The sequence below is a fragment of the Littorina saxatilis genome, linkage group LG3 (assembly GCF_037325665.1).
Source record: "Littorina saxatilis isolate snail1 linkage group LG3, US_GU_Lsax_2.0, whole genome shotgun sequence".
Lineage (NCBI taxonomy): Eukaryota > Metazoa > Mollusca > Gastropoda > Littorinimorpha > Littorinidae > Littorina > Littorina saxatilis.
This window is the reverse complement of record NC_090247.1, coordinates 14789638-14803289: the sequence shown is the minus strand read 5'-3', so window position 1 is coordinate 14803289 and position 13652 is coordinate 14789638. Positions and strand designations below refer to the sequence as shown.

The 13652-nt window shown below is 42.4% G+C and overlaps 1 protein-coding gene across 1 annotated transcript in view; it reads left to right on the top strand.

Moving 5' to 3' along the window:
- Positions 1–13652, top strand: part of LOC138961713 (intermembrane lipid transfer protein VPS13D-like) — a 119349-nt gene that overhangs the window by 13006 nt on the left and 92691 nt on the right. The window contains exons 6-23 of the mRNA XM_070333383.1: positions 498–584; positions 1595–1711; positions 2063–2188; positions 2576–2623; positions 3012–3253; positions 4917–5085; positions 5743–5838; positions 6372–6630; positions 7138–7275; positions 7642–7814; positions 8238–8392; positions 8647–8759; positions 9040–9122; positions 9413–9578; positions 9960–10101; positions 11683–11814; positions 12050–12140; positions 12703–12842. Of these exons, the coding sequence (XP_070189484.1) occupies positions 498–584; positions 1595–1711; positions 2063–2188; positions 2576–2623; positions 3012–3253; positions 4917–5085; positions 5743–5838; positions 6372–6630; positions 7138–7275; positions 7642–7814; positions 8238–8392; positions 8647–8759; positions 9040–9122; positions 9413–9578; positions 9960–10101; positions 11683–11814; positions 12050–12140; positions 12703–12842 (2477 nt within the window). The remainder of the gene's footprint in view (positions 1–497; positions 585–1594; positions 1712–2062; positions 2189–2575; positions 2624–3011; positions 3254–4916; positions 5086–5742; positions 5839–6371; positions 6631–7137; positions 7276–7641; positions 7815–8237; positions 8393–8646; positions 8760–9039; positions 9123–9412; positions 9579–9959; positions 10102–11682; positions 11815–12049; positions 12141–12702; positions 12843–13652) is intronic.

Below are 13652 nucleotides of genomic sequence, written 5' to 3'. Positions count from 1 at the left end.
ATAGTTTTTCATAACATGTAGGGTAAATTTAAATTTTCTGTATGTCATGCGGAAAGGATGGTGCATTCATTGCAAATGTTTTTTTTCTTTTCTTCTGGATCTTTACTGACAGACCTAGCATCAGCAGTCATGGTTTGTGTTCATGTCCTCTTATCTGGCTAACATTGTATTGGTTTGTTTCTTTATTTTCCAAAATGTGACCCTCCACCACGAAATGAGTCGCATGTCACCTCGCGCGGTTCTGCGCTAGGCTTAATATACGTCCGGGGAGTGTCTGGTAACAGTGTGTGGGTCACCTAAGTCACAGGCTTATAACTCAAACAGTGTTTGCTCTTTTCTAAAACGGGTTTCACCACTGGATAGAGCATAAAAAACTCTTTATGAAAATGTAAAAATATGAAAATCATGCAAAGATGACATGCGACCCATTCTGTGGTGGAGGGTCACAAATGTTATTGTGTGTTCTGTGATTGCATTATTTCCGTTGTGTGTCGAAGGTGCTGCGACAGAGCAAGCAGTCAGACGCTGGATCCTGGTTTTCTTATGGCGCCTCCATGGCAGCAAATATCCTGGAAAACATACAGGTGGTTATAAATTTATTTACTCTTATTTAGAATAGATAATGTATATGCGTCTTTTTTTCCTCATGAAAATTGAGGCTGGGAAAAGCGAGCTGCCATATAGTGTGGCGTTACCCTTTTTTTGAGTCACTTGAGAAAAAGTGACTCTATGTAATCGGTCAGTGTTAGTCTGTCCGGCCGGCCGGCCGGCCGTCCGTCCGGCCGGCCGGCCGGCCGTCCGTAGACACCACCTTAACGTTGGACTTTTCTCGGAAACTATCAAAGCGATCGGGCTCATATTTTGTTTAGTCGTGACCTCCAATGACCTCTACACTTTAACGATGGTTTCGTTGACCTTTGACCTTTTTCAAGGTCACAGGTCAGCGTCAAAGGAAAAATTAGACATTTTATATCTTTTCTCGGAAACTATCAAAGCGATCGGGCTCATATTTTGTTTAGTCGTGACCTCCAATGACCTCTACACTTTAACGATGGTTTCGTTGACCTTTGACCTTTTTCAAGGTCACAGGTCAGCGTCAAAGGAAAAATTAGACATTTTATATCTTTGACAAAGTTCATCGGATGTGATTGAAACTTTGTAGGATTATTCTTTACATCAAAGTATTTACATCTGTAGCCTTTTACGAACGTTATCAGAAAAACAAGGGAGATAACTAGCCTTTTCTGTTCGGCAACACACAACTTAACGTTGGGCTTTTCTCGGAAACTATAAAAGTGACCGGGCTCAAATTTTATGTGAACGTGACTCATTGTGTTGTGAATAGCAATTTCTTCCTGTCCATCTGATGCCTCATATAATATTCAGAACTGCGAAAGTGACTCGATCGAGCGTTTGCTCTTCTTGTTTAACAAACGCATGGTAATGTTTCCATGCCCTGAGACTTTAGTGTGAACTTGGGATCTTTATTGTGCACATGCTGAAGAGAGGGAGGGTGTGTGTTTCTTCTTTGTATATAAATATAATGTGTGACTGTTTCTTGACTTCAGGATGTTTTGCCATTTGTATGTTTCAGCTGAATGTGAAAGATGTCCACCTTCGCTATGAAGACGACATGACCAACCCTGCCTGCCCCTTTGCGTGTGGTCTCACCATCAAGAAACTCAGTGTTCAGAGCACTGACAGCACATGGGTACATCTGTGTTTTTTTAGTAATGTTTTTGTTTGTTTTAGATGTGAAGTTTATGAGTGATGCTTTCCACAGTGGAAGTGGAGCTCTGAAGGTTCAGATGTTGTGGGTAGCTTTCAGTAACTCATAGTATTGTTAAAATCGGATGTGTGTGTGTGTGTGTGTGCTCCCACATGTGTGTGTCTCGGTGTATTTGTGCCTGTGTAAACATTACCTCAGAATACCTGCATTACCTGCACAGGTGTTTGTCGGCTTGGAGAGAGAGGGTCTACTATTCTACCCTTTGAGGAGTCCTACAGAACAAATTGAGCTACATTGCAAATGAGTGATCAAGTTGATGGTTTGTGTTTGCAGGTACCCAAGTTTGTGAGCCATGATTCAGCCGAGATGGTTTACAAACTGGTAGATCTGCAGGGACTGGCCATATACTGTGACACCAACGTGAAGATGATGGCTCATCTCTCTCTCCATGATCTCTCTGTAAGACGCCATTACACCTGTTATTGCTTGAACTTTAGTTAGTGTATGATTGAAAAACTAGTGTACAAACTGGTAGATGTACAGGGCCTGGCGATATACTGTGACACCAACGTGAAGATGATGGCTCAACTCTCTCTCCATGATCTCTCTGTAAGATGTCGTTACACCTGTTATTGCTTGAACTTTTGTTAGTTGTAGATTGAAATAGTGGAGGATGTTTTTGAATTTTGTGAGTGTGTGTGTGTTTTCCTGGTTGATGTGCGTTAAACTTGATAGGTCACAGTGTAGAACAAACCAGATATTTACATACCAGGCCATGTCTTTTTACCCGTCTCAGGTTGGTTTCTTGTACCTATTAGTGGATTGTTATTCTCTCTGTTTCTGCAGGATGAGCTTCAGAGGGATATGTGCCGCACCAAAGACAACAAGTTCAAGGTAAGGCATTATCCATCCAACTCTGCACCTGTAATTCAAACAAAATCTTCGGAAAACAAAATCTCTTGCATTCTTGGCAAATGAGTTTAAAAGAAATCTGTACTAAGATAGATAAAAGGTAGGAAAAAGCTATGGTGAGTGTACCCTGAGAATAAATCTAATATGTTTTCTTTAGAAAGTTTTAGTTCTAGATGGACTCTGTGGTAGTTTTGATTGAACTTTATAGTCGGAGATACATAACAGTTAAAAGTCAAAAAAGTTGCAGTCATTTTGCTCTGGATATACAGAATGTTGGATGGTATTAAAGACTTGAACACAGGCAGTTTTTACTTCTAATCCTTACTACTGCATAAACAGAAGTTCATTCTGAATTCATTTTTCCTGACAGGAGCATGAGTACATTCTGAAACCAATCAACTCCCAAGCGCGTGTCAAGCGCTACACCTCTGCACTACCTCTGCGCTCACCAGCGAAACCACGCATCAGCGTAGACCTGTCACTAGACAAGATGGCATTCTGTATGGCGACCTCCCAGTATCGTAGTCTGTTGCTGTGGCAACGAGAGTTCTCTCGCCACAACAGGAGAAGAAAATTCCGCAAGCTCAGGCCTACTTGTCCTGTCAAGAACAAGTGAGTTGTCTTTCATGTATACAGGGGTGGCAATGACTTTTAGTGATTTGCATAAGTTTTTTTGCTCAGCAGTGAATCTTAACCTTTAGCACTCCAGATTCCAGCCAGCATTACTTCCCCTGTAGCCACATTATTTTGCTTACCTAGCGTAAGAACAACACCCACTAACTTTCAACACTTACAACTTCTTTGAAAATGCACTAATAAGCATGAAACGTTGTGGTTGTGATGGGGTTATATTTAACATTAAAATAGTTTTGTTTGCATGCATCATTTATTTTCTTAGCATAAATACAAATACAAAATGAAAAGGGGTTGTGTTGGCTAGTCCGTGGAATTTTGTGAAACTAACCAGTCTATGTCTGGTGAAACTCCTTTGATCAGGTAATCATGTTGACCACCCAACTTCCTGATCCTGGTATCTAAATAAATATATTTGTGGACCAGTGCATGTCATGGGACGATCTTTTTAATAGTTCGGTTAGCAACAACAAGCAGAGAAAAGCTTTGATCTGCACTAGATCCACAGGTCGCCATTTCCGAACACGCAAACTTTTTACGTCTTGTCACTGGCTTGCTTTGCGCTGAATTTGAGTCAGTTTCTACGCAGTGTTTCTTCGACAAGCAAGTCAAGCATTTGCTACGCAGTCAGATTATCGGTAATGTTTGCTGGTCCTGTCATTTCACTAAACTGGACCAGCCACTGTTTGTATCCATCTGCACTTTCGTAAATTCCGTTTCGTAACCGTCACTGTCACTTGACGAACTGTCATTTTTTTCACCGCGATACACAGTTCATTGCGAAGATCTTCCTCAGTAATTCGTTCCAATTCAGCATACGATTTGTTGTCAAGAAACAACTCAAAAGAAAGTTTCAAACTCATCATCCTCCATCTTGCTTGTCGAAGCGCTAAAGTACTTTATCGATGCAAAAACAAAAGCAGAAAACTTCGACGAAACCGACTCAAATGCAGCGCAGACGACACGACGAGATAACGGAAGGAAGTGAGCCTCGCTTTGGCTCAAGTGCCGTTAAAAATACCGTTATTCTCGTATGCAAATACGAACGAGAAGTTGGTCATACGAACAAGCCTTGTGCTGGCGACGCAAATCGCCGCTGGCTGGCAAAGGGGGGGTAAGTGGCTGGGCGACGAAAATCGCCGCTGGCGTGCTAAAGGTTAAATGCATATGGCACCTACAAAATGCAATATTTACACAAAATTGTGCATTGAGAATGTCCCCTGTGTACGGTTTTATATAATTCTGATAACATTTTCATGGAGTTCTAGGGGTAATATGTGTCTTTTTGTTATGTCTGCGGTTTAGAATTGTTATATTAATATCTGGGGGAAGCGTATAAGATGGTGTTTTTGTGTGTGTGAATATCTCATCACTGTCAATCACATTCTCATTGGCATACAGGAACCAGAAAAGACAATTGTCATAGTTTGAATTATGAAAGTGAGATTAATTGCTGGAGCAGCATCAAGAATATGGATTTGCTGGGGGGAACGATCAAATTCAAGCGATCATATTCTTGTTTACCAACATTTACAACTCTATTTACAATGTGTCAAACGTTTCAGCAGGTGTCATTTGAAAAAGAAATAATGTCTGCAAGCACAGAACAATTGCTGAAAACTCATTTTGTTGACATTTTCAGTGGGCGTACGTGGCTAAAGTTTGCGGTTGAGTGTCACCTCAATCAAATCCAGGAGCGCAATCGCCGTCTCACTTTGAGTTTCCTGACACATCGCGTGCACAAGCTGGTGGTCTACAGCAGACTGTACGCTGCCCACCTCAAGGGCCACTTCCTGTCACAACAGCAACAGGTAGATGTGTGTGTGTGTGTGGGGGGGGGGGAGGGTGTGGAGGGGGTGATGGTGTGTGTGTCTGGTAGCTTAGTTGGTAGAGCACTGGGCCTGGGGGGGGGGGGGGAGGGGGGAGGGGGGGAGGGGAAGGGCTGGTTGCTCAATTAGAAGTGCACCGGACTTGGGATCAGCCCTGGAAGTCCAACAAATGGTGTACTCACCTTTGGCTAGTGATTCTGAAAATGTACTAGCCTAGCTTTACTAGCCAAACCAACAGTTTGTTTCAGCAACTTTACTCGCATTTGGCGAGTAGATGAACATTTCTACTCGCCAGTTACATGTTTCTACTTGTCATGACGAGTAAAATACTCACCACTTTTAGGCCTGGGGATCCTTTGATCAGGGGGTTGAATCAAGCCAGGATGGACTCTTCCTTAGTCCCTTTGCCCCTGAGGGAGCATAACCCATAGGTATAATAAAGTATCGAATGAAATGTATGTGTGATAACAGGCTTACTTGAGATGTTAATTAATTTTTTGCTGGGAAAAACCTACACAAGCAGGCTGAAATATCTGTACTGCTTTTAACACAGTGTTCCTGGTATGTTACACAGTAGATCTGTAAGATAGGGTATTATTCAGTCCTGATGCAGAGAATTAATCATTGATGCCTTTGCAGGAGGACAAAGATGAAATTGAAGAAGAGCTGGAGTATGAGGAGTTGAAAGTCATCAGGGAACGCATTTTCTTCAAGCTGCGCAGGGAGAATAAAGTTGTAAGCTCTCTATTTTTTTCTTTGAAACATGTGTGAAATATTTCGTAAAATGACTCTGTGCATGTATGTTATGACTATGGTAGTAAATGTTATATGAGGCCCCACTGATGACAGATTGCCTCTAAGTAAAAAGCTTCTTCTGTTGTCCCGTTGGTCTGTAAATGTGACTGAAGTGTACTGGGGGTGTGGTGACAATTAAGCCTGGGCTAAATGCCATCCTATCTTTACAGCGACCTATGCACAATAAGGATGCTCCTTCAGCATTCATGGGCTGCTCTTAAGTTGACCTAGGAGATCAGAAAAATCTCCACCGTTTTACCCTGGGATTTGAACCCTGAAACTTTCTCACGGAAAGCTGACGTCTTAACCACGAGGCCACTGCAGCTGTGCAAAAGATACAAAACAGGTTGCAGATATGCTTTAAACAATGTTTATTCATATACATTTGTACAAATCCATGGAATTTATGATATAGCAAGGGAGCACAACAGCATACACTTATAAATGTTCTCTTATGCTGAATGTGTTTGCAGTTGTTGGAGATCAGCAAAAAGGCAGCAGCAGGGGAAGCCAACACAGCCTTCCTGCAGCCTGGCAAGCCACCCACAGCGGCAGAAGAGGGTGGTGGTGGTGGTGGTGGTGGGGGTCTCTTTCGCAGCTGGTTCCCAGGCTGGTCTGGCTGGTACCAAGGTACGCCCACACCTGAAGCCAAACAGCCTTCACCCGAGTCTCCCGCTGTTCAACCAGGCTTCACTTCCTCTCAGGCTCATCCAGACGAAGAGGCTGAAATAGGTTGACACTTTTTGTCATTCTCTTGAATGTTTTTTCATTAATGGGTTTGTGTAGGGAGAGTTTGTCTGTGTGTGTGTGTGTGTGTGTGTGTGTGTGTGTGTGTGTGTGTGTGTGTGTGTGTGTGTGTGTGTTCTTGCGTGTGTGTGTGTGTGTGTGTGTGTGTGTGTGTGTGTGTGTGTGTGTGTGTGTGTGTGTGTGTGTTCTTGCATGCACGTGTGTGTGTGGTAACAGCAGATAATTCATTTCTGATGTGTGCTATATATAGGACATTTTGATATTGTCCAGAACTTCAAGTAAGAGGGGCAACAAAATTACTGCCTTGTACGGATCTTTAGGTATATATATGTGCATTTTCATTTTTTACCACATTCTATATCTATGTGTGTTAGTTCACTTCAAAGTCTTTTTAAACAGAAAATTAATCACCTGTTTTTCTGTTTTGTCTATTGCGCTTCATTTTGTTCCACGGAGTAATCTTTTATCGGTTTCTGTTTCTTTTTCTTGTAGAGCAAGAGATTCTGGATGTGCTGCAAGAGTCATCAGAGAACAGCTCATTCCTGCGCAAAGACACAGTGTTTGCCCGCATGTCCTTCGTGCTCAAGACTGGCTCTTTCAAGCTGGTGGAAAACTACATGGGAGAAACAGGTACATGACGTGATAATCTGCTTTTCTGGAAGGGGTTCAGATGCTATGCACGTATGGTCGCACTTATATTAGCAGAAGCAGGTGCCCAGGCAATCATACAGGCACACACGCATGCCCTCATGCACGAACGCACGCATGCACTCGCATACGTCCGCACATCCACACACACATCCACACACACATTCACATCCACACACACACACACACACACATACACGCACACATGTTAATCTGCTTTTATAGAAGTTGGATTGTGCTTCAAGTACTTCTACCTCCTACATATACACACACTAATCTTAACTTGTCTCCAACATGTTGCCTTTTGATGTTTATGCAGATTTTACAATCTCTTCTTCTGTTTGCCAGAGACCCAGAGCTGTCCGCTGGCAGAGCTGCAGTGTACAACCATCAACATGGAGTTTGAGTCTCGCCCTCGCACCAGTGCCATGAAGTTCTCTCTGGCTGTGGGCAGTCTCTTCCTCGAAGACTTGAGCAGCAAGAACACTGTGTTTCCCTACCTCATCTGTCCGCAGTCAAAGGTGTGTGCGCCTTGGAAGATGTTAGAGGGAATGGATAGGGGTGTCTGCGGTTTTAGTGGTAGGATCATGTGCATATATGCGGCAAGTATCATGATTGCCTTTCACACCTAAAATGATCAATTATCGGGCTAGCCAAAACATTGTCTCTTGTACCGTCATGGTAAATATCCGGAACAAGTCAAAGCAAGCACTTGTGGGTAAGAACATGAAACAGTATGTTTGACAGATTGCAGATTTAGTTTCCACTATTTTCAAATATGATTTTCACGGGTGAACTCATTGCTGATTTGGTTTCCTCTGTTTTCATATTTTCTACAGTTACAATACTATAAATTACAGGTTATTGCCATGACTGATGATAACTGATGATGGCTTTTCACAACATCAACATTATTGTTACCTTTTTCTACCAAACTGTTGTAGGATCCTCTGAATCGCTCTGGCTTCAACCCCATCCTCCAGAGCAGGGCTGCAGACAGACAGAGACTTCCCTCTGCAGAGGAGACCTCGGACCCCAAGTGGCAGTTCTTCAAACTGGTCTATGAGAAAAACCCTCTCAGTCCTTACTTCAAATACAAGTAAGGTTCTCCAAAGTTTACTTGTAGTACAGTGGAACCCCCTTTAAGACTTCCCAACATCTGAGAAACTCGGGTCTTTAAAAGGAGGGAGTCTTAAAATGGGGGTACATTTACAGAGGTTATGAAGAGAAAATCTGAGACTGATTTTACCTTGGTTTATTTATGTGATCAGCATGTCTTTCTTGAGCTAAATGTTTTCCTAAACGTCGGTGTGTACAGTTTCACAAAAAAAACAACCCGAAACTTATTTTCAGAGCATGTGTGACAACTCGTGCCATTGATATCATCTACACTCCAGCACTCCTGAGACGAATGAAGGACGTATTCACTGTCCCCAATACAAACTTGTACAAGGCTGCCAATGCAAGTAAGTGACACCTCCGTTTGCTTTGTACGCATTTTTTTTTTATATGGCATAAGCCTAGTAACAAACATTTTAGATTTAGTTGTTATACAACAGATCACTGATAAGTATCATTCTGTAAGTGTAATTCACCAGAAAATATTTCAGCAAAGAGTCAGAATGACAGCTTGGTTATTTTTGGTTGAGTCTGTATAAGTTAGTACTGTGCTTACCTGAGGTCATGTCAGTTTGCTGTTTTAGTTCAATGCTGACATGTTTATTTTATGGTTTGCCTTCCTTGCAGTGTCATCATGGCAGTTTGAGAAGCTGAGAAAACAAACACAGGAAGAACTGAAAAACACACTGGACCAGTTGCTTGAAGCTGAGGTGAGACTTCTTGATATGGTTCCCTGGACAAAAATGTGTCTGTAGTAAAAGTGTGATCGACTGTGTTACAAAAGATGTGAGTGAGAGGTGAGTTTTGATGAAATTAGTGAACTTTTGGGATGGTGAAAGATGTGTTACACACTTGTGCAAAGACCTTTACTTGTGTTGGAGGGGAGAGGAGTGGGAATAGGGGGCCAGATTTTGGAGGAGATGAGCTTTTGTGTGTGTGTGAAGAGTTGGATCTCTTGGCATGTATCTATGTGGATCTAATCCTTTTTTCATTCTTCTAGAATCGCAAAGGTCGTTGGAACATTGACCTTGACATCAGCGCGCCAAAGTTGATCGTCCCAGAGAATGTGTTCGAGGGCAATCCTGCGGTAGTTGTGATGGACCTGGGTAACTTTCGTCTGAAGACTGTGTCTGCTGAAGATGCTCCCGCCCCCCTGGATGAAGAAGGTTGCTATGCTTTACTGTGTTGTGTTATGATTTTCTTGTGTAATTTATTAGCATGGTTGTGTTTACTGTTGTGCAATGGTTGTTTTGAATATTTTGTTCCTGTGAATATCTGTGGATTTTGTGTGCTGGTGGCTGCTAAATTTGGTTGGCCTTCTATATTCCCTACTTGTAAATGACCCACATGGCAAACAGAGAATAGTTGAGTGTGTATCAATGACCCACATGGCAAACAGAGAATAGTTGAGTGTGTATCAATGCATTTCGCCAACAGGTTATCGAGTAGATTTCCTGTGTTAATTGAGAACCTGTAATCTGACCAATCATAGAATCTGTGACATTCTAAACCTATCTTGATTGAATTACAATTTGTCTTGATTGCAGATGACTTTGTAACCCCACTGTCCACCCCACCCAACGAGGCCGAAAGTCAGGAGAAACAAGACCACCCAGGGCTGACCAAGAAAGACAGCTCTCACATGCTCAGCCTCTCTGATGCAGCCGTCATGGACAGACTGTATGAAAAGTGAGTCAACAAAAGAGGTTGTTTTGATACATGTAGGGGAATATTTAAGCAATATAGTTGATGTCCCAGCTTCTAACCACACTTGCAAACACAAAACTATGCTTTTTTTATATTTAGTCAAGTTTTGACTAAACCCCGCGGGTTATGGGGAACAATTTACTAATGGATTCTGTTTCTCCTTTTACCCTTGTTAAATGTTTCTTGTATAGAATATAGTCAATGTTTGTAAAGATTTTAGTCAAGCAGTATGTAAGAAATGTTAAGTCCTTTGTACTGGAAACTTGCATTCTCCCAGTAAGGTAATATATTGTACTACGTTGCAAGCCCCTGGAGCAATTTTTTTATTAGTGCTTTTGTGAACAAGAAACAATTAACAAGTGGCTCTATCCCATCTCCCCCCCTTTCCCCGTCGCGATATAACCTTCGTGGTTGAAAACGACGTTAAATACCAAATAAAGAAAGAAAGAAAGTTTTGACTAAATGTTTTAACATAGAGAGGGAATCGAGACAAGGGTCGTGGTGTGTGTGTGTCTGTGTGTCTGTGTGTCTGTGTCTGTGTGTCTGTCTGTGCGTGTGTGTGTGTAGAGCGATTCAGACCAAACTACTGGACCGATCTTTATGAAATTTTTGCATAAGAGTTCCTGGGAATGATATCCCCGGACGTTTTTTTCTTTTTTTCGATAAATACCTTTGATGACGTCATATTCGGCTTTTTGTAAAAGTTGAGGCGGCACTGTCACACCCTCATTTTTTAATCAAATTGATTGAAATTTTGGCCAAGCAATCTTCGACAAAGGCCGGACTTCGGTATTGCATTTCAGCTTGGTGGCTTAAAAATTAATTAATGACTTTGGTCATTAAAAATCTGAAAATTGTAAAAAAAAATATTTTGTTTAGAAAACGATCCAGATTTACGTTCATCTTATTCTTCGTCATTTTCTGATTCCAAAAACATATAAATATATTATATTTGGATTAAAAACAAGCTCTGAAAATTAAAAATATAAAAATTATGATCAAAATTAAATTTTCGAAATCAATTTAAAAACACTTTCATCTTATTCCTTGTCGGTTCCTGATTCCAAAAACATATAGATATGATATGTTTGAATTAAAAACACGCTCAGAAAGTTAAAACGAAGAGAGGTACAGAAAAGCGTGCTATCCTTCTCAGCGTAACTACTACCCCGCTCTTCTTGTCAATTTCACTGCCTTTGCCACGAGCGGTGGACTTACGATGCTACGAGTATAGGGTCTTGCTGAAAAATTGCATTGCGTTCAGTTTCATTCTGTGAGTTCGACAGCTTGACTAAATGTTGTATTTTCGCCTTACGCGACTTGTTTCCATTTCGACTCCACTTTTGGATTGATCTCACTTTGTGATAGGATTTCGTGAAGTGTTCCTTACTTTTGGTTGAAAGCCCTCTAATCCAGTGTTGGAAACAAAGCTTATGCTCATTCGTCACTGTTGCTGCCGTTAAATGCTACTCATAAACTCTGTATGTACATATGAGAATGTGAATCCCATTTTGAAATCAGCTAGTACTCCGTTTTCTGACTGAAAGTGAAACTTGTGTGCAGGTACAAGATAGAGCTGACAGAGATGCAAGTGTTGACGGGGCATCTCCATGACAACTGGCGCAATGCCTACGCCAGAGGCACCAGTCAGATGCACATCTTGGACCGATTCAGCATTTCACTGCAACTGGAGAGGTTAGTCCAAGGTTTTTTTTGACTTGTTTTCTGATATTTTACTGTTTGGACAGGAAGGGTGTGTGTGTGTGTGTGTGGTTATGTGTGTGTGTGTGTGTGTGTGTGTGTGTGTGTGTGTGTGTTGATATTGGAGCATTCCCATACATGTCAAGTGGTAAACAAACAAGATGATAGTTTGATGAAAGTTTACAGCATATTGCAGAGCTTGTTTTGAAAATGTCTTGCTGTTTTTCAGGCGTCTGATCGTAACATCGGACCCTCAGTGGCCCACTGCTACAGTGTCTGGCACTCTGCCGTCGCTCACATTCCACCTCAATGAGAGAAAGGTGAGTTGTTGACTCTTGTAAACTGGTCTTTGATTTTGATAGAAATGTTATTGGAATGGAAGCTGTCTGTTAGGAGACTTCTGAAGGACATTCCTTGAAGACAAGATTTATTTGGGCAGTGTGTGTGTGTGTGTGTGTGTGTGTGTGTGTGTGTGTGTATGCGTGTGCGCGTGTGTGTGCATGTGTGTGTGCGTGCGTGCGTGCTTGTGTGCGTGCTTGTGTGTGTGTCTGTGTGTGTGTGTGTGTGAGTGGGTGAGTGTGCATATGTTTGTGTGCATGTGTGTGCATATGTGCATGTCTGCATGCATGCGGGTGTGTGAGTGCTTTTTGACTCCGTGCCGAGCAAATCTGTCCATTCACATCAGGTGTCCACTCACGCAGTGGGCCGTACATTGCATGGACTGCTGTAGTTGCATAGTAGTCCCTGTTTGATATACAGTGGAACCCCCCTTTTAAGACCTTCACAAATCTGAGAAAGTCAGGTCTTAAAAAGGAGGGAGTCTTAAATTTGGGGGTCTTAAAAGGGGGGTGCCACTGTACAACTTCTTTCCTTTTCTTTCAGATCCAGGCAATGCATACGTGTGCAGACACACTGTCGACCTCCAGCAACCCTATCACAGTGATGTCATCGCAAAACCTCTCTGCCTCAAGCATCGGTCTCAGCTCCATGTCGTCCATGCCAGATAGCATGCAGCCTTCAGAGTGAGCCAGCCATCTTGGTTTTATCAAAATCATTTGTCAAGTGTCCGCCTGTCCCTAACGCAGTATTGTTCTTTTTTTGCTGCATTACAGTGAAAGTACTATTTGAAGACCCTCCTTTTTCGGACCCCCTCTATTTCAAGACCCCCTCTGTTTCCAGACCCTCTGTTTCAAGAACCCCTCTGTTTCCAGACCCTCTGTTTTAAGACCCCCTCTGTTTCAAGACCCCCTCTGTTTCAAGACCCCCTCTGTTTCAAGACCCTCTGTTTCAAGACCCCCTCTTGTTTCAAGACCCTCTGTTTCAAGACCCCCTCTGTTTCAAGACCCTCTGTTTCAAGAACCCCTCTTGTTTCAAGACCCTCTGTTTTAAGACCCCCTCTTGTTTCAAGACCCTCTGTTTCCAGACCCTCTGTTTCAAGAACCCCTCTGTTTCCAGACCCTCTGTTTCAAGAACCCCTCTGTTTCCAGACCCTCTGTTTCCAGACCCTCTGTTTCAAGAATCCCTCTGTTTCCAGACCCTCTGTTTCAAGAACCCCTCTGTTTCAAGACCCTCTGTTTCCAGACCCTCTGTTTCAAGAACCCCTCTGTTTCCAGACCCTCTGTTTCAAGAACCCCTCTGTTTCAAGACCCTCTGTTTTAAGACCCCCTCTTGTTTTAAGACCCTCTGTTTTAAGACCCCCTCTTGTTTCAAGACCCTCTGTTTCCAGACCCTCTGTTTCAAGAACCCCTCTGTTTCCAGACCCTCTGTTTCAAGAACCCCTCTGTTTCCAGACCCTCTGTTTCAAGAACCCCTCTGTTTCCAGACCCTCTGTT